This window comes from Podarcis raffonei, chromosome 13, assembly GCF_027172205.1.
Source record: "Podarcis raffonei isolate rPodRaf1 chromosome 13, rPodRaf1.pri, whole genome shotgun sequence".
In the NCBI taxonomy this organism is placed as follows: Eukaryota; Metazoa; Chordata; class Lepidosauria; order Squamata; family Lacertidae; genus Podarcis; species Podarcis raffonei.
Genome location: NC_070614.1, coordinates 45332501 through 45358351, shown reverse-complemented (window position 1 = coordinate 45358351; position 25851 = coordinate 45332501). Strand labels below are relative to the sequence as shown.

General features: G+C 44.1%; 5 protein-coding genes and 12 non-coding genes across 17 annotated transcripts in view; 8 read left to right on the top strand and 9 right to left on the bottom strand.

Moving 5' to 3' along the window:
- Positions 1 to 3090: 3090 nt before the first annotated feature.
- On the bottom strand, positions 3091 to 3800 carry LOC128399626 (histone H2B 1/2/3/4/6-like). The gene has a single exon (XM_053361249.1). It carries the CDS (start codon positions 3640 to 3642, stop codon positions 3262 to 3264), a length of 381 nt encoding a protein of 126 aa, XP_053217224.1. The 5' UTR covers positions 3643 to 3800; the 3' UTR covers positions 3091 to 3261.
- A 151-nt stretch (positions 3801 to 3951) lies between these two features.
- On the top strand, positions 3952 to 4569 carry LOC128399633 (histone H2A-IV). The gene has a single exon (XM_053361257.1). The coding sequence runs from the start codon at positions 4055 to 4057 to the stop codon at positions 4442 to 4444; it is 390 nt and encodes a 129-aa protein (XP_053217232.1). The 5' UTR covers positions 3952 to 4054; the 3' UTR covers positions 4445 to 4569.
- A 635-nt stretch (positions 4570 to 5204) lies between these two features.
- Positions 5205 to 5277, top strand: TRNAF-GAA (transfer RNA phenylalanine (anticodon GAA)). Its single transcript has one exon. It is a non-coding gene; the product is annotated as a tRNA-Phe (tRNA).
- A 2435-nt stretch (positions 5278 to 7712) lies between these two features.
- On the bottom strand, positions 7713 to 7786 carry TRNAN-GUU (transfer RNA asparagine (anticodon GUU)). Its single transcript has one exon. It is a non-coding gene; the product is annotated as a tRNA-Asn (tRNA).
- A 418-nt stretch (positions 7787 to 8204) lies between these two features.
- TRNAP-CGG (transfer RNA proline (anticodon CGG)) lies at positions 8205 to 8276 on the bottom strand. The gene has a single exon. It is a non-coding gene; the product is annotated as a tRNA-Pro (tRNA).
- Positions 8277 to 9232: 956 nt separating this feature from the next.
- Positions 9233 to 9304, top strand: TRNAD-GUC (transfer RNA aspartic acid (anticodon GUC)). Its single transcript has one exon. It is a non-coding gene; the product is annotated as a tRNA-Asp (tRNA).
- A 455-nt stretch (positions 9305 to 9759) lies between these two features.
- Positions 9760 to 9831, bottom strand: TRNAQ-CUG (transfer RNA glutamine (anticodon CUG)). The gene has a single exon. It is a non-coding gene; the product is annotated as a tRNA-Gln (tRNA).
- Positions 9832 to 10270: 439 nt separating this feature from the next.
- On the bottom strand, positions 10271 to 10344 carry TRNAT-AGU (transfer RNA threonine (anticodon AGU)). Its single transcript has one exon. It is a non-coding gene; the product is annotated as a tRNA-Thr (tRNA).
- A 3798-nt stretch (positions 10345 to 14142) lies between these two features.
- TRNAS-AGA (transfer RNA serine (anticodon AGA)) lies at positions 14143 to 14224 on the top strand. Its single transcript has one exon. It is a non-coding gene; the product is annotated as a tRNA-Ser (tRNA).
- Positions 14225 to 14648: 424 nt separating this feature from the next.
- On the top strand, positions 14649 to 14720 carry TRNAD-GUC (transfer RNA aspartic acid (anticodon GUC)). Its single transcript has one exon. It is a non-coding gene; the product is annotated as a tRNA-Asp (tRNA).
- Positions 14721 to 18260: 3540 nt separating this feature from the next.
- Positions 18261 to 18333, top strand: TRNAK-UUU (transfer RNA lysine (anticodon UUU)). The gene has a single exon. It is a non-coding gene; the product is annotated as a tRNA-Lys (tRNA).
- A 495-nt stretch (positions 18334 to 18828) lies between these two features.
- Positions 18829 to 18910, bottom strand: TRNAS-GCU (transfer RNA serine (anticodon GCU)). Its single transcript has one exon. It is a non-coding gene; the product is annotated as a tRNA-Ser (tRNA).
- Positions 18911 to 19708: 798 nt separating this feature from the next.
- Positions 19709 to 25851, bottom strand: part of LOC128399056 (uncharacterized) — a 13711-nt gene continuing 7568 nt past the window's right edge. Inside the window, exons 3-5 of the mRNA XM_053360314.1 lie at positions 23560 to 23754; positions 22678 to 22944; positions 19709 to 20391 (exon numbers count right to left, since the gene is read on the bottom strand). Of these exons, the coding sequence (XP_053216289.1) occupies positions 19855 to 20391; positions 22678 to 22944; positions 23560 to 23754 (999 nt within the window). The 3' untranslated portion in view covers positions 19709 to 19854. The remainder of the gene's footprint in view (positions 20392 to 22677; positions 22945 to 23559; positions 23755 to 25851) is intronic.
- LOC128399625 (histone H2A.J) lies at positions 22511 to 23053 on the bottom strand. Its single transcript, XM_053361246.1, has one exon. The coding sequence runs from the start codon at positions 23017 to 23019 to the stop codon at positions 22630 to 22632; it is 390 nt and encodes a 129-aa protein (XP_053217221.1). The 5' UTR covers positions 23020 to 23053; the 3' UTR covers positions 22511 to 22629.
- Positions 23417 to 23874, top strand: LOC128399630 (histone H2B 1/2/3/4/6-like). The gene has a single exon (XM_053361253.1). The coding sequence runs from the start codon at positions 23437 to 23439 to the stop codon at positions 23815 to 23817; it is 381 nt and encodes a 126-aa protein (XP_053217228.1). The 5' UTR covers positions 23417 to 23436; the 3' UTR covers positions 23818 to 23874.
- TRNAI-AAU (transfer RNA isoleucine (anticodon AAU)) lies at positions 24267 to 24340 on the top strand. The gene has a single exon. It is a non-coding gene; the product is annotated as a tRNA-Ile (tRNA).
- Positions 25800 to 25851, bottom strand: part of TRNAI-UAU (transfer RNA isoleucine (anticodon UAU)) — a 94-nt gene continuing 42 nt past the window's right edge. Inside the window, exon 2 of the tRNA in view lies at positions 25800 to 25835. This is a non-coding gene — a tRNA (tRNA-Ile). The remainder of the gene's footprint in view (positions 25836 to 25851) is intronic.

The window sequence follows — 25851 nt, the reverse complement described above, 5'->3', positions numbered from 1 at the left end:
TCGCGTTATATATATATATTACTGTGCTGCTATGACAGAATAGCTGAAAGCGGCTGGCGGCAGTATGTATGTACGCAGAATTCAACCAGGAACAAATAATAACCAATTATAAAATGAAGCCCAACCTAATTATGTATATATCACAAGATACACAGCTATGAAAAATCAATAGGGCAACTATAAGCACTGTCCACTCAGAAGTAAATTCCACTGAGTACAACAGGGCTTACTCCCAAGTGTGTATATACAATTGCACCCCAAATTGTTCTGGAATTTGGGCGTTCCAAAAACCTTTCCAACTGAGATGCTTAAAAAGTAAGGATGAACATAGCCAGCCTTCCTAGCTATGTACCAGTACTGTGCTATGTCCAGGAAAGAACAGTGGCTAAGATTCCAAGACACTAACATTTATTGTTATTTTCCTTCCTCCATCATGCTTCCCAACTTCTTGATGTTTTTCATTGAAAGTGAAGACTGCCTGTGGTCTATTGTGCCCATACAAAAGGGGTGGGGGACAATACACTCCATATTTGTAAAGGGAGGGTGAACAGGAAAGATCTTGACAGACGCACAAAAAGTTTTTTGTGTATGTGCAAATGCTACATCCATGGATTTGCCCATTTTTATTTTCTAGCAGGCTTCCTGTAGCTATTTATTCACCTAGCCAACAGAAGCACCGATGCTGTAGCCTTTTCATTATACACAGCAGAATAGGAGACCACTTAAACCTAGAGATCTCAGGTAACTTTTGTGATCCTCAACACTTATCAAAGTTTAATGAAGATGTGTTGAAAAGGTCCTAATGAGTGGAGCTGTGGACAAAACACTTTCATGATACATCTTTGGTATATTCACTTGAGGCCAGCTATTTAGTCGGACAGCAGGGCATCACTGGTGCTGCAAAACTGCACCCAATTGCTGAGATATCTTGCAGCCTGATTTCTTCAGGTAGTGTAACATCAATTCAACAAAGTGTTGTCAGCTTAACAACCTCTTTAACACAAAAGAGGTTGCTGAACAGTCTATGTTCAGATAATACCCAGGCACTTTATCACAGATTGTGTCAAAAGGGGCTGAACCAAGATATTTTGTAGATTCAGAGACACTGGAAAAAAGTACTGGGGGACCATAAATATGCAGTGTTTGAAACAGATTCTTTTATATATACAAATGCTTCTGAATACAAGTTGTTGGAAACTGCAGGAAAAGAGAGTCCTCATGCTCAGCTTCTGCTTGCTGGTTTACCACAGGCATCTGGTTGGCCACTGTGATAACAGGATGCTGTGCTAGATAGGCCATTGGCCTGACCCAACAAGCTCTTCCCATGTTCCTATAGGATGGTCACATTAGCATGAGTTGAAGCTCCTCATGCTGCTTGCCTGCCTTTGCTCCTGTGAATACAGCAACACGGATAACCAGTGTACAATCTACAGTTGTTTAGCAAACCTATGTTACATTAAGACAGGGGTAGGCAACCTAAGGCCCAGGGACCAGATCTGGCCAATCGCCTTCTAAATCCAGCCTGCGGACAGTATGGGAATCAGAGTGTTTTCACATGAGTAGAATGTGTCCTTTTATTTAAAATGCATCTCTGGGTGGGTTATTTGTGGGGCATAGGAATTCGTTCATTTCCCCCGCTCAAAATAGTCCGGCCTGCCACATGGTCTGAGGGACAGTGGACTGGACCATGGCTGAAAAAGCTTGTTGACCCCTGTATTAAGAGGTGGCAAAGAAGTTGTGAAGTTGCTTCTGCGAAATGCTTGTCATTAAAGCACTATTACACATACTCTTATATTATGTTTATATACCACCTTTCCAACCAGGAGCTCAATGTGGTTCTCCCCCTCCCCATTTTTATCTTCACAACAACCTTGTGAGGTATGTAAAGTTGACTGTGGCTGGCCCGAGGTCACCTTGGTTAGCTGAGCTGTGATTTGAACTCAGTTTATTTCAACTTTTCCAACTAACCTATAATAGTTCCCTGCGAATCTTTCATATATCTTCCTGCAACCAATGTGATCCCCACTTCAGACAGTATGCATAAGTTTTCTTTGAGTGACCCAAGTTAAAAGATTGTAAATAAATAGTAAGTACTACTGCACATGATTATTGAATCGATGGGTTACCAGCAGGGACCGGAATCTAATCAGACTTCAGGTGTTCCAATCAGTTATTGCTGATTGCTAGTACTCCCAGAAAAGTCTGCAAATTTAACATGCAGCCCTGATGTCCCCTTTCAGAATATTTTGAGACCTAGGTGCACACTACAACTTGACTCCCCAAACAAATGCAACTTTACACAAAACGTTACTGATTGAAAAGGAATTGGCATACTGACTTTGAAATAAGAACAGCTATAACCCTAATCAGAAGACTGGTTGGGAACTGCCTCCCCACAACAACAGAGAAATGTTTCTGTGAAACATCTGCCTTATTGGCCAAACATACCACTAAACACATTTCTGTGTAGCAGACTTTGGAAGGAGAGAATGAAGGCGAGATGGAAACAAGTTGGTGATTTCAATAATTGGAGATTTGGAGACAGCTGAGGAAAGGGAGTTAATTTCTGGAGCACTCAAAACAGTATGAGCTTTTTGACTTTAAGAGACATGGGGAAAACAGGCCAAGTTGAGAAATCTAATGGAGACTGAAAAGGACTTGTATAAAATGGGGAGGGAGGGGAAAAAACGAATAGAAGAAAAATGCATTGAGACGGGTAAGAGAAGTAGAGAAAGGAAGAAATAACTTGCCAGATGGATTCTAAAAATTCATCTGTCCAGGAGTGTAAACTTTTCGGGTGGGAGCTTCAGGCCATTAAAGAATTAGGTGAAGGGATATATATTTATGTGATTATATCTTCCAAAAGTCTGGTGCTCTTTTGTTTAATTCACAAGTGATAAGAACTGTGCCACGACTTACAAGGTAATAGCAATTAATGAAATTAAATTACTGCATCTTAGCAAAGGTGAATGTGTCCCATCTGAGCAATAGAAGTCCTCTCCCTTCCCAAACAGAGCTTCTCCCCTCATTTGCAGGCTAAGACTCAAAAGCAAAAGCTTAGCTTTAGGAGTATCTCATAACACAACAACGTAAACCAACTAGCATTTATTTCCAAAAGACAGTTAACACCCAAGTAAAGCCTCTTACATAAAGCTCACGCGCAGTTTTTCTAGCAAATTTAGCTCTTTTGCAGAGAAAGTGGGTGGCTCTTAAAAGAGCCGTTGGTTTGTTTAAAAAAGCTGCTGTGCCAAGAATAAAGAATTACTTGGAGCTGGTGTACTTGGTGACGGCCTTGGTGCCCTCGGAGACGGCGTGCTTGGCCAGCTCTCCGGGCAGCAGGAGTCGGACGGCGGTCTGGATCTCCCGGGAGGTGATGGTGGAGCGCTTGTTGTAGTGCGCCAGGCGGGAAGCCTCGGCCGCGATGCGCTCGAAGATGTCGTTGACGAAGGAGTTCATGATGCTCATGGCCTTGGACGAGATACCCGTGTCCGGGTGGACCTGCTTGAGCACCTTGTAGACGTAGATGGAGTAGCTCTCCTTGCGGCTCTTCTTGCGCTTCTTGTCGCCCTTCTTCTGCGTCTTGGTGATGGCCTTCTTGGAGCCCTTCTTCGGAACAGGCACGGATTTGGCTGGCTCCGGCATCCTGCTCCGCTGAAACTGCGACCAACTGAGAATATGTGTGAAAAAAAGAAATGCTAGCAAAGTCTTCGCTGCACGCCTATTTATTCTCCGTCCCCCGCGGTTCGGCGCACAATCCTCCCGCTTTCCTATTGGCTCCTTTCGGCGCCCTGATTAAGCAAGCACAACGCGCACAAAAGGTTTTCTGGAAAGCAACCAATCATCACAATGGGTGACGTGAGACCTCGGCGTTTTCATTGGGCACAATGAGAAGCCGCGCTTTCATTGGACGCTGTGGTGACTTTCAGAGTTCAGCCAATCGAAATTGCCGAGGCTGAGTCTCAGGGAGGGTATAAAAGGGCCAGAATCGCCATGTTGCGAATTACTTTTCCGGTTTCTCATCTCGAGTTGTTGTTCCAGTTTAGAAGTCGGTATCATGTCTGGGCGCGGCAAGCAAGGCGGCAAGGCTCGGGCCAAGGCCAAGACTCGTTCTTCCCGCGCTGGGCTCCAGTTCCCCGTGGGTCGTGTGCACCGTCTTCTGCGCAAAGGGAACTACGCAGAGCGCGTCGGAGCCGGAGCGCCCGTCTACTTGGCTGCTGTGCTGGAGTACCTGACTGCTGAGATCCTGGAGTTGGCCGGCAACGCTGCCCGGGACAACAAGAAGACCAGGATCATCCCTCGCCACTTGCAGCTCGCCATCCGCAACGACGAGGAGCTGAACAAACTCCTGGGCAAAGTCACCATTGCTCAAGGAGGCGTTCTCCCCAACATCCAGGCTGTGCTGTTGCCCAAGAAAACCGAGAGCCATAAAGCGAAGGCCAAGTAAATTCTGGGATTTTTAGGAGACATCGGAGACATTTCAAAACAGACAACAAAGGCTCTTTTAAGAGCCACCCACAATATCCAGAAAAGAGCTGATTTGATTACATGTATGTTTTCTGACAAAATGAATCCGTAGTATGGAATTTGTATTACCAGTGCTAGTAGCAGAGACGTAACTTAAGGGTCTTATGCTTTGCGCCAGTTCCTGCAACAATATCTGGTATCGGCCAGAGCGTAAAACACTTTCTCCCGCCTTATTTCAGTGTCACAGTGGGTATCTTCCGGGGTAAAACGGCAAGCGCAGCACGGATCTAACATGAGGCTTATCCGGCAGAGTATCATTTAAGTATCTTAACTTTCCCCAGATGTGAAGTTTGTGTAAGTCTGGCTTCCTGTGAAACCCTTCGCGCACTTTTAACTTGGAAGCCAGCCTCTGTTTTCTACTAGGCTTACTCCCAGATAACTTGACATTGCTGTCTCCCGAGTTTCCCTCTTGGCTTAAGTTTCTGGGCTCTTAGATGGCAATATACGCTACAATACTCTTTAGTCCTCCGGAGTCCTCTGGATACAAGTGTGGCTAGAATAAGGTAACAATATAATACAGGCCGATAGCGTAACAATGTAGCACAACAATGTGTAAATGCAGCAATAGTACAATGTAGCAACCATCTCCCCTGCAGTCCATAAAGAAAGAAATACGTAGTGTGTTGTAGGTCAGCAAGTTTTTATGTCTGATGGAGGGGCTCAGGCATTGTAACACACGTGCCGAAATAGCTCAGTTGGGAGAGCGTTAGACTGAAGATCTAAAGGTCCCTGGTTCGATCCCGGGTTTCGGCAATGGTTTTTCTTAATTCTTTATAATAGTGTGTGAGGTTCCTGCTTTTTCCCGCCCTCCTCCTATACACACTTAGAAATGGAAGCACTTGTGCAAAACCAAACTTCTTCCTACATGTGTTGAAAGTAGAAAACAATTTTTGCAAACGTTCTTCCCTGTTTCCTCTACTATTGAGGGGGATTAAAGTATGTGCTTTATGCTTCTTAATATCTGCAATGTTGTTCCTGTTTGATTACGGTGACTAGGACTGGTGGAATTTCCTAGTACTCCAGATTCCAAATTCCCCACATCAATATAGGAAGAAAACCTGCTTCTTTGACCATGTTATGAAAGCATTAAATCTCTGTAAGTTATGATAAAGCTGCATTAGCCTAATACACCCACCCATGTAAAATTAAGTGGAATCCATTTAAAATAGGAACAGCCAAGCCAATTTTTAAAAGGGCATTCAGAATGTCTTCAGCCTGGAATAACAGGTGAGATATCAAAGCATGTGCACAAAGCAGATAAGGAAAGCTGCATACAAAAGAATTAAATCAAGAGATATGCATGCTGGTGTTGCAAGATAAAGCCGATTAGGGGGCAGAGTTATAACATGTACACAAAGCAGATAAGCATGTATACAAAGCAGATAAGGAAAGCTGCATACAAAAGAATTAAATCAAGAGATATGCATGCTGGTGTTGCAAGATAAAGCAGTTTAGGGCAGAGTTATAACCATTTCGAATGGTTAAAATAGGTACTCAAGAAGATCCCTGCTGGAGCAGGTCCATAGCCCATCTACCTCAGCATCCTGTTCTCCCAGTGGCCAATCAGATGCCTGTGGGAAACCCAAAAGCAGAACCAAAGCACAAGAGCTTAGGTCTCTTCGTGCAGTTTTGAGCAACTGGTGTTCAGAAGTATTGATTCCTTCAGCCAAGCTAGCAGTTCAAAAGAATACCAGTGCAAGTAGATAAATAGGTATAGCTGCAGCAGGAAGGTAAACAGCGTTTCCGTGTGCTCTGGTTCCCATCATGGTGTCCCATTGCACCAGAAGTGGTTTAGTCATGCTGCCCACATGACTCGGAAAGCTGCCTGTGGACAAATGCTGGCTCCCTTGGCCTGAAAACAGGATGAGTGCCGCAACCACATAGTCACCTTTGACTGGACTTAACCGTCCAGGGGTCCTTTACCTTCACTTTACCTTTTTCCTCCTCCAGGCAGAGAATAGCCATTGTGGCTAGTGGCCATTGACTGTCTCCCCTTTATGAATTTGTCTAATTCTCTTTTAAAGCCATTGTAGAAGACAGCCCTAATATTTCACAACCACAATGATGCTCAAGAATAGTCATGTAACGGGGAACCATAAAACTGTTAATATCTGAGACTCATCCACTGACTCATTTCAAATGGACTTTCTGCCTCCCTCCCTCCCTCTTGAGAATTTAATATACAGGAGGTTGTTAAATTGCAGTGTAACCTAATCTGTGTTTCCTTAATCAGATACAGCAGAGCAGTTCACAGCCAGGCTGAAAATGGTTGATCTCTTGCTGTAGTACTCAGGAGTTGTTTATTGAACCTGTGGCCTTCCATAATAACATTGGACCATGGTTAGGGTTGCCATATTCTGAACAGCAAAAAATAAGACACATTTTGCCCACTTCTACTCATGAAAAAGAGGACATATGGCAACCCTACACAGAAGTAAGTTTTGCTGCGTTCAGTGGAACTTACTCCCAGCTAAACTGAGGCAGGATTGCAGCCTGAGATACTTATTAAGGCCTATGGTTTTGTAGACTAAAGATCCCTAGAGAATATGCATGAAGGATTATGCTCAGCCTGAATGTTATATTCACACACATATATTTACGTATACAAAGGCGTACAAAAGTGTGGGTGTGTAGGGGTGTGGGTGTCAAAGAGTGGACACTGAAATGTGAAGTCTATAGCAATATAAATACAGAGAAGCACAACAGACCCTTCTTCTGCAGCCTTCTGTAACCTAGTACCTTCTGTAACCTGGTGCTCTTTGGACAATTGCCTCAATCAGCTTGAGCCAGCATAGAAGGTAGTCCAAAACTTCTGTAGGGTACCAATTTGGAGAAGCCCTTCTTCATGCAATTATTATTGTTGGCATAATGCTAGAGCCCTTGTGACTGCATTAATCACTTATTGCTTTCCTGCCTTCATGGCCACCCCTTCACTATTTCTCCTGTGTTGAATTTTGGGTTGTAAGCCACTTGGGTGTCTTCTACTTTGTAAAAAGCCATGCCCACTGATGGTGCAGTAAACAACAGCATCTATAATTATAAACAGCAGTTCACACATGCGCCTAAGCTGTTCAGAGGGTAAATGTTGTAAAATGCCTTAGGCAGAACATCGGTGTTGGAACTAAGTTAAGAGGCCATATAAATTACTAACCTCTGTAATTTTAGATCGTGATAATAAAAAACTGTACCGTCCCTGGGTGGGCTCGAACCACCAACCTTTCGGTTAACAGCCGAACGCGCTAACCGATTGCGCCACAGAGACCTCTGCACAAGCCCTCTACCACTGATCAGTCGTCCACGATTTCAGGAACATTTTGATCCATGTTGAGTAAATAAATAAAAACTTTAAACATCGCACAATAGCAATGATCAGTAGAATGCCACGAATTCAGATTTCTGTCCCGACCCCTCATCTGTGTATGCATCTGGTGTTAGGATTGCATCTCTTCTTTTATATGCTCCGGTAAACTCTGTTGCGTTTCAAAATTTCACAAATGGTTTAGCTAAATACTCTTAAAAACAAAAACAAACCACAAACACCTAGTTAATTTCTGGAATATTTTCTCATCAGTTTCTCATTGCATTTTTATCTCGTCGGGTCTCAGCTTTCCCATAGCCTTTATCTGTTTTCTTACAGCATTTGAAAAATAGAGATGTTTTAAAAAAAGAATTAAAAAAGAGGGCTCGTCCGGGATTTGAACCCGGGACCTCTCGCACCCGAAGCGAGAATCATACCCCTAGACCAACGAGCCGACTTCAGGAAAAGCCTTCCCGTCATTCACTTTTCACAATGGCAACACGAACTGGAATCACTGCAGTACGTATTCTATCCTGACAACGTCTTACTTCCTCAACTTCCTTTTGGCCTCCCGACATTTCTGTCGTCACGTTGCTCCTCCCATGCAATGCAATGCATCCGACGCTAACAGATGAGAGCTTTCCGGCGCACGAGTTAGGAGACTGTATCTCAATGTTGTGTGTATGTTCGTATGTAGCAAATGTAAAGCTCTTAACTGGCTTGCATTTAGCGACGGCTGGATAGGTTTTAGCCGTCAGTCATAGGCGCCGACTCCATGGGGCTTGAGGGGGCCCGAGCCCCCTCAAAAATTCGTTTGGGGGGGCTCCGCCCCCCCAATAATCTCCGGCGCCCCTCCAGCAGAGCGCCATCGCCGCCCCTCCCCCAGCCCAAAATGCACAGGGGGGGCGGGCTGCATGCCTCCTGCCCTCCCTCCCGAGCAAAAGCTCCACCCAATTTCCTTTGGAGCTGATTAATAGGCGCAGCACGCTCTCCCCTATTCGCTCACGAGGAGGCGGCGCCACTTTATTTGCATATTCATGAGCTTATTTATTATTCATGAGCTTTCCCGGGCCCCCCCAATATTTTTTATAAGTCCGCGTCGCTGCCGTCAGTACCGTACTACTGTAAGGGTTTCAGCCCAGAGAGTATAGTACAGAAGCCTTTCATAGTATTCCTTTCATCTGCCTAACCCTAGAACTGTATTTTTTTTAATATCCCTATCAAAATAATATTTTGCATGAAAATAGTACTCCCGAGTTAAAAGCTCAAAACAGTCAGGAAATGTAAAGGGATGAAGTAGATCGCTGCGATATGAGAAGGTTTAGAATGGGGTTTTTTAATTAAATCAATGAATTAGAGGCTACGGTCATTTATATAGATAGTGAGGGGTGAAAGTTATTAACAAGGCGTTCCTCGTTAGTATAGTGGTAAGTATCCCCGCCTGTCACGCGGGAGACCGGGGTTCGATTCCCCGACGGGGAGACCAATATTTATGCCTTCTATTAGTGTACCTCATTTATTCAAGCATGCTTTCTTTGTTTATTTAGTGTTTTCACATAAAGGGGGGGAAGCCAGGGTCTTGTTGCCCGCTTGAAACATTTGATAATCTTGGTAGCTGAAGATGGGTGTGCGGCCGCAACAGAACTGCGTACTTAAATAAATCACTAGCTACTAAGCTCCCATCAGAGACCAGTGCACAAGTGCGCTTAGTTACGTGGATCTTTTAAAATCATTGGACGGCACAATGTTCTTAGGGCGTATCGATTCTGTGAGAGGATGGCAGCTAAAATCTACCACATCTTTCATTCCCATAACAGTAGACCTCTGACTACCAAAAATATGCAGGGGAGATTCAGTGCTAAAGGCAAAGCTCGCTTTTTATACTGCATACTACTGTATATACGTGTATATATATATATAAATAACATTAAAAAGTTAGGTTCCACCGAGATTTGAACTCGGATCGCTGGATTCAGAGTCCAGAGTGCTAACCATTACACCATGGAACCACGGTGATCCATAGCTTTCACTCCTTTTACAAAAAGATCCTATAGCTGTTAAGGCGGAGTGGGGGGACTGTCCTTTCTGGTTTCACCCCCACCGCTCCCGTAAGAGAAGCCTCTCTGCGGTTCAGGCTGAAATCCTCTATTCACCCAGCCGGGAGTAAGTGCTACTGATCTCAACAGGACGTATTTCCGAGCAGACGTGCGTAAGATTGCACTCTTCATCTCTGATTATCTCAAGGTGCAATAGCAGCAAAATGCCTTAATCATTTCCAGCCGTGTTGCTTTGCTTAGCTTTGTTCTCTGCATTGCAATTCTGCGGTGACTGTCATGCATTGTTGTCGCTGGTTTTTACAAGGTTCGAAATTACAGGAGGCTCTGCCGGCCACAGAAATGAATCTTACTCATCTCAACTCTGATATTTGGATCAGGAGGAAAATAAAGAAGGCACCACTGGGATTCGAACCCAGGATCTCCTGTTTACTAGACAGGCGCTTTGACCATCTAAGCCATGGCGCCTTTACATACTAACCTCACTTAAGAAATCACTGGGAATCTTAGGCGTATGACTGTCTCTTCTCTTGACAGATGTATCTAGCAGATACGCAAGGACCTCTGTCAGTGGTAAATGTACATCAAGAGGATTTTATTGCAATCGAGCCCACATGCCATTCTCTGAACTCAGCGCTTTTTATCTTTCCAGCAGCCCATTGATTTTCTGAAGTTAATACATTATCCAGGCAGAAGCCAAAGTGCATGCTGTGATTATTTTATGCAATGCATACATGTCTCTCTCAGGGCATGGGGGAGGTAGCTGCAGTGTACAGGCCATGAAAATAATGGTTTTAGTGTTTTAAAAATGCAAACTCCCTTGGGTGTCCTGGCAGAAAGGAGGTGTACAACAAATGAATAAATAAGCTTGTGCTGCGGGCTTTTTTTTGCATCAGACAAGGATTCTTGATGGTCGGGAGAGCAACTTGAAAGGACTTCTCAACATAAGAAAGCATGTCTCAGTTTACACCCATATACAGTACAAAAATCCAGTGTAAACATCCAGATTTTTAAAAATCTCACTTGCCATTTGATTTCCCAAACACACCGACATTGCTTTTCACATCAAATGATAGAAATATAGAAAATGGCATTCTGCTATATTTAGATTGGGGTAGGCAGGGATAGGTATGTGCCATTATTGCTGAAAAACTATACAATAATTACACATCTCCTACTTTTTTCAGTATAAATGCTCCCAGCTGCAGCAATGAAATCTCCATGTACACTAACAGTCCTGAATCAATTATTTAATTGTACTTTCCTGTCAAATATGATGAGCCGCAATTCTCTTAGGCTGCAATCCTAATCATGATGTCTACTTGCGTTCCAGTGAGTTGAGTGGGGTTTATTCCCAGGGAAGCTTGCTAAGGGTTTTGCAGCCTTTTGATCTTTCTACACTGGAAATGTTAAAAGGCTTCAGTATTGCACCAGCATTCTGTCACATGATCCAGCTTAGCCTTAACCAAAAAAAAGAGCAGTGGTTGCATTCAGGTAAGAGCGAAAAGGCAGGTTTGTTTAGTCCAGCTATAGGTCAGCAGGTGGGAGACCAGGGGTGTGTGTGTCCCCACATACTCTGCCCTTCAGTTTCTCATTCATTCATGAATGGTTGGCTTTTGTCCTGTGGTGTGCATCTCTGTGTAAGGGGAGAGATGGCACGCTTTACCTGGGATTTTGTTGTTGTGGAATAGGCAAAGCCCACTCCAATCCCCGATCGATTATGGCCCTGTGTTCATTCTCAGGGAATCTTACAAGCATATTTGCAAATTTTGCACAGGGTCCTGGAAATATACTAGGAAATACACAAATATAACAAGAGAAGGTGAGGAGGGGCTCACAAGTCACAAATCAAGACTGTGGCCTTGCTAGATTTGTGAAATAAATTCCCCAAAGCAAAAGGAATGGAATTATGTGTAGGGGAATAACCTTTAGTCCTCAGAAGGTACCATCTCTCAACCAATCTGAACCCATTTTCTGCACCCTAGTTAACCATCATGTTCTCTGAGACCTCTGCCCCCTGTATTCATGTTGATTCTTTCACATATCGCCTCTAATTGCAAGATTTGGCCAAGCACTGGATTCTTCACTCTCAGACTTCAGGATCTTCTGGAGATATAAGCTTAGAAGTTTCAGAATCATCCTGGGGAAGGAATCAGGCATTTTAAAACTAGAAAGTAGCACTTTCCACATTCAGAGGCTTTCTTCGGACATCCACCCTTGGATTTCTGTTCCCATTATAGACTCCTTTTCTTCTCTTTGGGAACCACACACCAATGCAGCTGGAGGGTGGATGGTCCTTTTGAAGAGCATCTGGGAACAGAGCAATTAGGCACAGCTGGGTTGAATGATTTCACAGCCTTGTGCAGGGCAAGGAGCCCAGGGTTGAGATGAGGCAGGAGCTACTTCTGATCCTTGAAAAGAAGGCACCAAAACACACCAATGGGAGTGCCATTGATGCCCTATAATACCGGCCCATTCACCATACTTGATACTTTCTTACCTTGCCCTGGACAAGCATGACTGAAGAGGTGCCACCAGTCCCCACAGGCACTGCTGCCCACACAGCCAAGGCCTCAGTCAAGAAGAGTTAGAGGGCAGTAGTGTCAGGGGGAGCCTCCTGGCCCACCAAAGCCAATAGGAATGTTGACAATTGAGGTTGTTGTTTACAGATGTCTTCCCACTATATTCTTTCAGAGTTGCACATTTAGTCTTGGTTTCCCAAGAAGATACATTAATAGATGGTGACATAGGGAAGGTTCACCTATGAGATCTGGTAAGGGTAAGGGTAGTTAGGGTACCAGCTCAAATCCCACCATTTCTTAGCCTAGTTTCATAACTGCAGAATCGATGTTCATATTCTGACTTCCCCACACAAATTTTAAATCGGCTTGCAAAGTCATTGTGGCTGTGCGTGTGGCAGGGCAGAGTTGGGGTTATAGGAGCTGGGGAATCCAACAACATCTGAAGTGCCACAGATTCTCAACCCTTTCATTAGCTTCCAAACCCTTCATAGTACCTGCCAAGGCAGTACAAATGGGAATTACAACGAGCTGGAGCACCTTGAGATTTCCACTCTACTGCTAACTCCAGACTGGTGTCACAGAAAAATCTAGGTGCGAGGCTGCTCAGTCACCCAGCTCATCAGGCAGAGCCCACAGGTCCCTGCGGAATAAAGGAAGGAGCCCAGCCACCAACCGGAGCAAATAGCTGTAGACCAAAGTTTATTGCACAACAGGTTCAAAGAGGAATTTTGAACCCCGAGGATGGGGTGACAATGACTTTTAAAACTTTCCCACCATATCCCAGAATACAGTTCGTACAGCATCATTGATACATCATTGCTACATCACTGACATGCCACAAAAGGGGAGGGGTAGACAGGGGTTACACTAGTTTAACCTTGGCAAACATGTCCAGACAAGTCCTTGCTACAAGATTAGCATAAGCAGACATGTCAGGGCAAGACCCAGGTATAAGATTAGCATAGGCAAACACCTCTGAAGTCCCACCTCCCAAAGTACAATAGAACTTCCTTTGCATGTCTGGACGCCTTGGCAAGTCTGGTGATGAGATTTGGCTTCCCTTGGCCAACAATCAGCTCAGCAATTGTCACCTCTGGGCACTTCTTGGGGTAGGAGGTGTGTATATATGTCCTCATGCTTGGGGTTTTTCCAAGACCAAAATAGTGTTGAAATGGAGGAAACTGGCAAAGGAGTTGATTTTATATGATTGTTAAAGCTAGGTAACTTCCCTGAGCTGTCAAGTCAAAAGGATACATTTGTGCATAATATTTGAAACATTTAACAACTTTAACGATGTGCCCCCCCCCATAATTTCCGTAAGACTGGAAACCATCAGCAAATAAATAATTAGGTGCCTATGTCATCAAATAAACTGAGAAAGGCCAATTGGAGGCTGGAAGACAAGATACTGTACATGCTGGGACCGGGAATTTGTGGTTCTCCAGATGCTGTTAACCTATGCCACACTCATTGTCCCTCAACATTGGCCATGTTGTCTGGGATCGATGGGAGTTGAAGTCCAATCCTGGCCCATAATTTTCTTAAGTTAATGGTTCTAAATTGGACTTCCTGCTTCTGACTTCTTTTCTTCTTCTTAAAGTGACTGTATTTGGGCCTAAAGAAACCTGTGTAACACAGAACACGCCGAGAGTCGTGGAGACGAAGAAAATAAGTTGGAGCAAAAGTACAGCGGAACTCTTTATTGCGAAAGTTTAAGACGTAAGGGGTGTGTGTGCTTTAACAAGTAGTCGTGGCCGAGTGGTTAAGGCGATGGACTAGAAATCCATTGGGGTCTCCCCGCGCAGGTTCGAATCCTGCCGACTACGATGCTTTCTTTTCTTTTCCTGAAATCGTCTTTGCTTAAATAGTCAAAAAACTTCTTCCGTTTTAGGCAAGCATCTTAAAATACCTTGTGGTGCCGGACAGGTGTTTTGTTACTCCTTACTTTCCACGCAGCGCTCATCAACTACAGTCAAACCACTATACATATCTATTACTGAAGACTAGGGAGTTTTCCCTCTAAAAGTGCTGTAGGTTACTGCTTGTATAAGCTTCCCTGAAATAGTAAGAAAAAAATATGTTTCTCACAAAGAGTGTTTTGCAGGTGAATTGCAGGCGTACTGCTTAAGGTAATTGGCATGCATGTCCGTGTAGAATCGAGTAGAAACGTGCTAGTTTAAACTGGCTGGTTATGGGAGGGTAACCTTTTCCCCCCTCCATTTATTGAGATCAAGAAAGGTTATTACTAACTCCTCGTTAGTATAGTGGTAAGTATCCCCGCCTGTCACGCGGGAGACCGGGGTTCGATTCCCCGACGGGGAGATCATTGGCTTTTATAACTCATAAGTCATTCACATTACAAATTGTTGTGAACCAGAAACAATTGAGGATATTTTTGTTCCAATAGGCTTCAACAGATGGATAAAAAGTTCTCTGCCATGTGTTTCTCCTGGGAATTTTTATTAAATCTGCTGTTATTGTCTGTGTCCTTTTTAATTGTTGGTTTGCTGTTTTTATTGCATTCTGTACATCATGTATAAACAAACACAAGCGTTAAATGCTACATTTGTACAGTGTGATGCCGTCTTCGAAGCCCCTTTTAAAATTGCTTTTGCCACTTGAAAGCTCTAGTTTCCTTTTTATGGGGCAGTGCCATGTTTAATTGCATGAAAGTATACCATTGGAAAATATTACCTTAGCACAACTGCATTCCAACAAAAATGTAGGGTGTAGAATGCTGGCTGTTACTAGAATAAGGGGTCATCCTATGGCAAGATCTGCCAGGATCAGCAGTTTAGCATGCAATGAATCTCAGTATTAAATCCCCAACCCTGGCCCTAAGATGCATTGTTGGGACTTGCTCATCCTGGCTGATGCAAAAGAGTTTTTGTTCTAATTTTTATTATTTTTAAAAATAGATTAAAGTCCGAAACAAAGCAGAAAAACAAGACAAAGCAAAACAAAAAAGAAAGAAAGAAGAACACAAAAAGAAAAACCACACCTACAAAGAAAACCATATCATCATATTAATCGTTACGTACATATACACGTATTGACTTCCTTCCTTTGTTCTGAGACCTCATAGTTTTTAATCTTTCTGTATTGTTGTGTCTAGTGTAGATTACCTCTATCTTTATACCTCTTGCACCATTTTTCAATTTCTTTAACCCTGCAAAGCTTCATTCATTACATACCGATATACGTACTCCAGAACAATGTTTTTTCATATATTCTTTAACACAATCCCATTCTTTTACTAATTTTTAATCTGATTGTCCCCTTAAGAATGTTGTGAAGCTTGCCAAATAGATATATTCACAAAATTTGATTTGCCATTCTTTCATTGATGGGATTTCCCCCCCTTTCCAATTTTTTTGCAATGAGCATCCTGGCAGCTGTTGTTGCATAGAGGAATACTTTTCGTTGAATGCCAGGAATATCGTTTGTGATTATACCTAAAAGGAATGCCTCCAGTTTTTTACTAAAATATATTTTAAACATCTTTTTGATTTCCTCATATATTTCATTCCAAAATTGTTTAAAAGGTCGGCATTCCCACCACATTTGAAACATTGTTCCTATTTCTTTCTTGCATCTCCAACAGGTATTTGATTTTAATTTGTAAAATTTGGCCAATTTTACCGGAGTCAAGAACCATTGGTACATCATTTTCATCAAATTTTCCCTAATTGTATAACATGCCATAAATTTAATATCACATTTCTATAATTTCTCCCATTGGTCCAGCCGAATTGTATAACCAAATTGTATAAATGCATGCCCATTTGATCATAACTTCTTTTACTTCTTCATCCTTTAACTCCCATTCTAATAATAGGTTATACATTTTGAATATGCTCTTTTTTGGATTTTGTAATAATACTTTTTGTAATTTTGATTCTTCTTTTTCAAACCCTATTATTTTGTCCTGATTGAATATTTGGGCAATTTGGTGATATTGTAACCATGTGGTACAGTATTGGGTCACCTCTTCGTATGGTCTTAGCTTTAATTGGCCCTGTTCCTTCTTTAGGAACTGCTGGTATGTCGCCAATCTTCCTGTTGTATTTTTCTTTTTTACAGATATACACTTCTAATGGTGATACCCACCATGGGATTTTCGGTTCTGTCAGCCTTCTATGTCTCACCCAGACCTTATATAAGGTAAAGGTACCCCTGCCCGTATGGGCCAGTCTTGACAGACTCTGGGGTTGTGCGCCCATCTCACTCAAGAGGCCGAGGGCCAGCGCTGTCCGCAGACACTTCCGGGTCACGTGGCCAGCGTGACAAAGCTGCATCTGGCGAGCCAGCGCAGCACACCGAAACGCCGTTTACCTTCCCGCCAGTAAGCGGTCCCTATTTATCTACTTGCACCCGGGGGTGCTTTCGAACTGCTAGGTTGGCAGGCGCTGGGACCGAGCAGCGGGAGCGCACCCCGCCACGGGGATTCGAACCGCCGACCTTTCGATCGGCAAGCCCTAGGCACTGAGGCTTTTACCTTATATAGCAAGTTTCTAATTACATGGTTTAGCAATTCTTTATGAACCAGATTATGATGAGATCAAAGACCACTTTCAGAGTTGGTTGCATTATCGACAACTACATGAAACACATAAAGAAGACAGCAAGAAAGGATTTAGTTATACTAGATCTAGGTTTCAAACGGAAGTGACTGAAGGGAAAGTGAAACTACTGAAGGCCGCATACAGCATACTATTAGAATGGGAGAGAAAAGATGAAGAGGTAAAATCAGTTATGATTAAATGGGCACAAGATGTAGGTCACAATATTATGATGGATGATTGGGAACAATTATGGAAAACTGACTTAAAATTTACAGATTGCTCCCTTTTGAAGGAGAATTACATGAAGATGATGTACAGATGGTACACAACACCAATGCAGTTAGGGAAAATGTACAAAACTAGTTCAAATATATGTTGGAAGTGTAAGAAAAAGGAGCGGACATTTTATCATATGTGGTGGGATTGTAAGGTAATTAAAAATTTTTGGGAAATGATATACAACGAATTGAAGAAAATGTTCCATTTAACATTTGTTTAAAAACCCGAGGCATTTTTGTTGGGGGTTGTAGGGAAAGACCTGCCAAAAAAGTTGAAAAACATCTTCATGTATGCAACAACGGCCGCGAGAGTTCTGGTAGCACAAGGATGGAAGACTGAAGAAACCCCAACTAAAGAATCATGGCAAGAAAAATTGACGGACTATGCAGAACTGGTAAAACTGACATATAAGCTAAGGGACAAGAATAACTGTGACTTTAAGGATGAATGGGAACCCTTTACAAAGTATCTGAAGACGCAACAAAGCGAACTGGACTCCTTGGCAGGTTTTGAATAAACATTCACAAACTTTTTATTGATAATATTCAGCTAAATAGTTTGAGGATCTATACAACTTTGGAACATGCAGAAAACAGCATTCTTAGAGAAACCAAAGACTGGAACTGAGGGAAGTCGGGGGTGGGTGGATTTTGGGGGGGGGAATGGGGGGTGACAAGGATGATATGTTTTTGGATAATATGTCTTGTTATAATTTTGAATAATTTTTTTTTTAAAAAATAGAAATTCTTTATGAACCACCACTTTACTGTAAATTAGATAGGCAGAGTTTTTCTGAGGTGTGGTTGGCACAGGAATGTGGGGGACTTAGGTTGAATCTTCAGTCTATTCAGTTTACCCACATAATCTGGCAACCCCCCATAAAGCACTAATGTAAAGGCTTCTTTTCCCTCTGCCAGGTTTAGGCTGAGCAGCCACTCAAATGCCCAACAGTGTTTGGATCAGGTGTAAAGAGGGACTTCCTGTTTTTTCTAGCTGATTTGGAACAGTACTTTGCAGAGCCCGGGTAGCTCAGTCGGTAGAGCATCAGACTTTTAATCTGAGGGTCCAGGGTTCAAGTCCCTGCTCGGGCGTTCTTAACTTTTCTTCCACCCTATGCCTCTTCATACATCTTTTAAAATTACTTTCTTCCACTAGTTAATGGCAAACGAGTGACATCACGTTTCTACACTTCCTGACCATATCAAGCTTATATCAAGCTTATACCAAGAATAAACTTAGTTGGCCTCTCTCTAAGGTGCAACTGGACGATTTTTTAATTTTTTATATATATTTCGACTGAGACCAGCAGGGCTACCTACCTGAATATAATCATGCCATGGTTTGTTTGTTTTTAAGCCATTCAAAATAGCACAGACAGCATACTTGACATACTGTGTTGCACAATACGTTTTACCTGTGCAAGAAACTACCTATCAACGTGTATGTGGGATGTTCTAATATATGCCAGCATTTCTGATGAGGGCCTGTGATCTCAAGACTGAAGTTCAGCTTTACATTTTCTAAAAATGCGCACATGGGACTGTGCTTCTGATTTAACAAAAGGTGAACCAACAAAAACGGTATACCGACGAAGGTGGGATTCGAACCCACGCGTGCAAAGCACAATGGATTAGCAGTCCATCGCCTTAACCACTCGGCCACCTCGTCAAGCACGAAACAAATAGGTTCAACTCCGGTACTTAAAAAGTGCTTCGATACTCCACTACTTCAAAAGGGTGTGGTTTTTTGCAGTATTCTTTTAAGGTGGTTTCATATTGAATAAACGCGGTAGGATTACAATGTAACTTGCGTATTTTCCAGAACATAGCCAATGAAATTGAGCGGATTCTATAAGAATTATGAATGGTGAGGTTTATTAGACATAAAGCTGCTTAACTAATGTGTTAAAATATCTTTTGAATTTAAAATCCCTACTTTAAATGTTACACAAGCTTAGAATTCGCCATCTTGAAAGAAGCAGCCTCCCTCTCTAGGTGGACGAGGAATGGCCCTGCTCTGATGGTGCCCAAATCAAACAAATGCATCTTCCCCTTGGGAGCCTCCGTTAAGCAGTCAACTTCAACTCAACACGATGAATCGAGTAATGTGTGACTTTCTGAATGCAGTCCTACTGTAAACGGCACCTCTAAACTTCTTCAATCTTAATTATTTAGGGACGGTATTATTCAGTTAGGATAAGCGGAATAAAAGACTATCTATACAAAGAAACAATGAAATAGCGAAGCATATCTCAATCCCAAGGGGTGGGATTAGCATTTCCCTTAACAAGTAAAAGGATAAAGCCATCGCCAGGTAAACAGTACCATTCCCTTTTCCGGGCTTCCCAGGTACCTTTTACAAAGTTCTTAAAAGAGCCTTTAAGTGTCAAGTTTCCCATTTCCATGGTCATTCTCATAGTTTGTATCAAACTATGAGAACTTTGTTAACTTCCCAGTTACTGTTAGTTGCCCTTACTAACCTACGACGTGCCGGAAAGCTGCAAAAGGTAATTTAGCATCGTGCGAGCTCTTTTCCAAGACCATGTGGTGGCTCTTAAAAGAGCCTTTGTGGTGAAACAGGATTCGTGTTCTGGGGACGCAGGCGGGCGCTTCTCAGGCCCTCTCTCCGCGGATGCGCCTGGCGAGCTGGATGTCCTTGGGCATGATGGTGACGCGCTTGGCGTGGATGGCGCACAGGTTGGTGTCCTCGAAGAGGCCCACCAGGTAAGCCTCGCTCGCCTCCTGCAGAGCCATCACGGCCGAGCTCTGGAAGCGCAGGTCCGTCTTGAAGTCCTGCGCGATCTCGCGCACCAGGCGCTGGAAAGGCAGCTTGCGGATCAGCAGCTCCGTCGACTTCTGGTAGCGGCGGATCTCGCGCAGCGCCACGGTGCCCGGCCGGTAGCGGTGAGGCTTCTTCACTCCGCCCGTGGCCGGCGCGCTCTTCCGGGCGGCTTTGGTCGCCAGCTGCTTGCGAGGCGCCTTCCCGCCAGTCGACTTGCGAGCCGTCTGCTTCGTGCGGGCCATTGCTCCCAAAAGAAGAATAAAAAACAACCCAAAACGCCGCAAGTCCCCACAAACGAAACAACAGATAAAGTAAAGCGAAAGTTCCATGGCCGGATATTTATAGGCAGCTGGCTGCCCGCTGATTGGCTGGAAGAGATGAATGGAACCGTTGCAGAGTTCGAATTTCCCAAACTATGCAGGGATTGGGCAGGATTTCAAAACCACCCCGCCCCTTCTAATGACTACATTTTGGCTCCTATCCATTCAGCCTTGCTATTTTGTGAAATGGGTCTCCGCCCCCACTTTAAGCAAAAACCTGTCTTTGCTTTACAAGGAAGCCCTCCATAAGGCAGATGGCAAATCTATTTCTGCACATAGAACCATTCTGGTATATGGTTACAGTTTACAGACACAGACAAATCTTTGCCTCACCCCCACCACCCAAGTAGATTACAGTCCTAAATTTAGACGGGGCGGGAAGGAAACGAGAGTAACCAATCAGTGCAGAGAGAGAAGCAATATAAGAAGCAAGGTCAGCAATCAGGAATGTGATTTCTCTGTAGTTCGTGCCAAATATAAGAAACCAGTAGGTCCCTAGCCTAGTACCAGCACCATTTCTTTCCACTTTGTACTGTGAAAGAGTAATCATTGTTCAAAAGCTGTGGCTTCTTTCCTTTCAGCAGTAAGCGAAACAAACAACTGACCCTCTTGGATAGCATACCTCTTATCTTTCACAATACTGATCATTCATAGAATTGTAGAGTTTGAAGGGACCCAAAGGGTCATCCAGTCCAACCCCCTAACATGCAGGTGAAGAATCCCTGGCAGATGGCTATCCATGAGTCTTGAACTTAAGAAAAACCCTGCTAGAGCAAACTGAACTTCCATCTACCTTTGACCTATGCTGTAATCCTATTCACAAGAAGCTGGTGTAAAGTTAAGTGAAGCAAGGGTTAAGTACACCCCAACCAGACTCCATTTTGGAGCAAGGATGCTGCTTGCAAACTGGCCTAAGCCTGCCAGAAGGAAAACAAGCCTTTAAAATAGTGCTTGAGTCACACCACTATTTTTGATGCCTTAATTTACATGGTGTTGCCAGGTCATGTGAGACTGAGATGAGCTGGTTTAGGATCTTGCCTGGATTCCTTGTTTTCTTGGTTTAAAGTGTCATTATACTGGCCCATTTTCAGTCCTCTGGTATGGAGGCTCATCTTAGGGGAAAACAAATGTATCATTGTTAGAAGATGAGCAATTTCATATTTGAGTTCTTTGAGAACTTTTGGCTGGATGGTCATTTCTTGGTGTGCCCCCCCCCCGCTAAATTTACCAGTAAAGTAAATGGTCTTGCCACCACTATTTGCCTCAGTACTTCAGATACCTCTTCCTGCAAAAGTTGGTAAAGGCAGAGGTATCTGACCTGTGCCTCTCTCAGTGAAGATTGGAGCACAGAAATTCATTCAGCTTGTCTGCAATTTCCTTCTCAAGCTGCAGTTCTCTATAGGTAGTTTCCTGATTTTACACACACACACACAATTCTCCAAAAAGTGATGCCAGACTTTATGGTGTTCTTGCATTTGTTTGGGCAGATCTTGTTCTTGTCCTTTTGGCAAAATAACTAATTAAACTCTGAAGGAAACCTTCCTGCCTCTACAATAATTTCTTGATGAGCAACAGGTGCGGGGAACCTTTTTCAGCCTGAGGGCTTCTTCATTTTCTTGTGGACAACTTCTGGGTGGCCACATGCCATGGATGTAGAGCACCAGAGGCAAAAGTAGACAGAGGAACAAATGTGAATGTTACCTTTAAACAGAGCATTAAATTCCACACCCACTTGCACAACACTATGGCCTACATCCAGTCAAGCAGGAAGCGCAAGACTCATTCCAGCAAGGCCAAAACACTCACGGAGGGTGCAAAACAGGTCTCATAAAGGGTATTTACTGGGGTAAAGTCTCCAGGGCCAGAAAGAGATGCCTAGAGGACTGCTTTTGGTCACAAGGCTCCAGGTGCCCTATCCTTATGTACTGCATACGATTAACTTTCTATCACTGCAGTTTTGGGTAGCCACTCCCCACCCACACTTGTAGAGATATTTTAACCCGTTCTTTCCCATTTAGCTTTGCTTACTTGGGATTACACAAATAGGGTTAGCATGTCATTATATACAGCATGCCTTATTCAGAATTGCAAGATAAATGTGAACCTAGCAAATATGTAACTTGATAGGCTTTCCGGCTGTGATGTGCATATTCTTGAAATGTGCTTGAGAACTAACAAAGAAATATTTGAATCGGTAGCTTATACTAGAGATAACTAGCTCTTTCGCTGAAGTTGTGGGTGGCTCTTAAAAGAGCCTTTGGATTTTGGGATTCCTTGAGAAGAGCTTCACTTGCTCTTAGCTTTGTGGCTCTCGGTTTTCTTGGGCAACAGCACAGCCTGGATGTTGGGGAGAACGCCTCCTTGAGCAATGGTGACTTTGCCCAGGAGCTTGTTCAGCTCCTCGTCGTTGCGGATGGCGAGCTGCAAGTGGCGAGGGATGATCCTGGTCTTCTTGTTGTCCCGGGCAGCGTTGCCGGCCAACTCCAGGATCTCAGCAGTCAGGTACTCCAGCACAGCAGCCAAGTAGACGGGCGCTCCGGCTCCGACGCGCTCTGCGTAGTTCCCTTTGCGCAGAAGACGGTGCACACGACCCACGGGGAACTGGAGTCCAGCACGAGAAGAGCGAGTCTTGGCCTTAGCCCTGACTTTTCCACCTTGCTTGCCACGACCAGACATTTTTTCTTCCTTAAGTTCAGTCGCTGCTTCACTGCCAAAGTTCGAGCAAGAATAGCTCTGAAGCAGCTTCTTCCTCGATATTTATCCGTGCCGCCGGCTTGTAATTGTGAATTCCTATTGGGTAGTGCTTTAAAACCATGTGACTTAACTAGCGAATGGGAATCTCGAGTCTTTTCTTTTAGTCCATTGGTTGGACAGGTCGGAGCCTGTCCAATAGGATCAAAGGAAGTAGCAGCTTGAAATTTGAAGTGGGCGCCTTAAAATGAGAAGATGCGATTGGGTAGCTTCTAGTTGTTAACCAATAAGAATCATTGAAGCTGAATATGCTAATTGCATCCTGCTGCTATAAATTGAATGGTCTGAACACATGCCGCGTACCATTTCTTTGCAGCTGAAAGGGAAATAGGTGCTTTTACAATGCCGGAACCAGCAAAGTCTGCTCCTGCCGCCAAGAAGGGCAGCAAGAAGGCCGTCACCAAGACGCAGAAGAAAGGCGACAAGAAGCGCAAGAAGAGCCGCAAGGAGAGCTACTCCATCTACGTCTACAAGGTGCTCAAGCAGGTCCACCCGGACACGGGCATCTCCTCCAAGGCCATGAGCATCATGAACTCCTTCGTCAACGACATCTTCGAGCGCATCGCGGCCGAGGCTTCCCGCCTGGCGCACTACAACAAGCGCTCCACCATCACCTCCCGGGAGATCCAGACCGCCGTCCGACTCCTGCTGCCCGGAGAGCTAGCCAAGCACGCCGTCTCCGAGGGCACCAAGGCCGTCACCAAGTACACCAGCTCCAAGTAATTTTGACTCGTTCCCAAATACATACTGAACCCAAAGGCTCTTTTAAGAGCCGCTTAACTTGTCAAAAAGAGGGCTTGGATCATTGCGTTCATTTATCCCCCCCAAAATTCCGCGGGTTTTCTATTACAACATTATGCTTAGTTTGCCTTAGTCCAGAAGCAATGCAGCCACTTCTAATAAGTCCTATACACTTGGAAAGTCCTAGAATGTAGAAGTATAATTTATGCAATGTTTTTAACTCCACCTTGCACTCTAAAATACCAAGGCTTAAAGTTGATGGGATATCCTGTAATGAGTCCGCTGGAAGATTTCCCCCCCCACAATTTAATCTTCCGCCTTTGCGATACCTGACTCTAGTTCCATCTTGCGGATTTTTTAAAGATAAATGCGAACTTAATTCTTCTTTCTGATGTCATATATTTGGCATTATGTCGTATGTTTCCCAAGAGGGCCGGTTAGCTCAGTTGGTTAGAGCGTGGTGCTAATAACGCCAAGGTCGCGGGTTCGATCCCCGTACGGGCCATCGTTCTTGTTTACTTAAATTTTTTCTTCCGCTCTGATTCTTCTTTTTCTGGTTTTCTTCTTTCTGTAACATAAGTTCCACCTAATGGTGCAGCAATAAAACTGCTAGCACATTTGCAAACAGCTGGTGCAGAATTCAGTGGTCAGGTTGGTCACTGGAACAAGACTGTTTTGAGCAGCAAATTACACTAATCCTGGCCCAACTGTACTGGTTGCCAATTACCGGTAGTATCTGAGCCCCATGCAAAGTGCTGGATTGGACCTATAAACCCTTAAACAACTCAGGACCACTATACTTCAACTACTGCCTCTCCCCATGTGAACCTACCCAGACCCTGCCATCAGACCATTCTTGTGTGCCTCATCCACAATAGGTCAGGAAGGTGGCAACACAGGAAATGGGCCTTTTCAGCTGTGATTCCCTGCTTGTAGAATGCTTCCGCCAGAAATGTTCAAATGGTGGCTGTTGCATATCTTTAGACGCCTGGCAAAAACATTCCTCTTCTTTCAGGCCTTTGCCTAAGTAATCATTCTATGACCTTTTAAATTTTGTGGTACTGGGCTTTTGTTGCTGCTGTTACTATTTTATGCAGTTCCGCTTTTTTTATATTGAAGGGTGGTATGTTTGCATCCTTCTGCCTAGAGCAGGGGTCCCCAAACTAAGGCCCGTGGGACTCATTTATCTGGCCTGTGGCGACCCCCGCCGCCTGCTGCCACCGCCTGCAGTGGCCAGTGCTGCACTGCTGCCCACTTCTGGGTCAGAGGAGCACCAGAAATAGCTTGTGCACATGTGCAAGCATTATTTGCACATGCGCAAGCGTTATTTCTGGTGCACATCCGGGTCTGAGGAGGCCTGTGCACATGCACACAAGCTATTTCTGGTGCTCCTCTGACCCAGAAGTGTGCCAGAAATAGTGTGTCCCCGCCTTCCAGCCCGCTGCACTGGAGGCACCGGCCCAAGGTGCGGTAAGTTTGCTGACCCCTGGCCTAAAGAGACAAAAGAGTAGGCCTCTGGGGGGTGAAGTCAAACCTCTGCATTAGCAACACCAAAGTGGGAGCATGCCTGGGCAGTATGCATGAAGGTACTGGGCTGCCCAGACCTCAAGAGCCCCCTTACCTCTGCCCCACTGATGTCCTCCAGAGGAAAGCAGAGCAATACGTTTGGCACCAGTTTGGCTGCCGGAGTTGCCAAGAGGCATACAAAGCGCCATCGAACCCACTTAGGGACTCCACTCTTGTTTTCTGTAGGGTTTACTCCTTAGCCTTTTCTTCTCTCGAAGATACCCTGCAAGGCAGCAGAGCTTTAGTTTAGTACAGTATCAGTTTTCCTTCTCTTAGATGGACTCCCTTTCCAGGTTGACCCATCTGCCCTGCGGATCCTCGGATAAAGGGCACTATAGAAAGTAAATAAATAAATAAGCCCCCTTATGCTGCAAGTTAAAATAGGTTAACAAAGCATCTGCTCCAGGTGAGGCTCGAACTCACAACCTCGGCATTGCTTTCACAAGTACT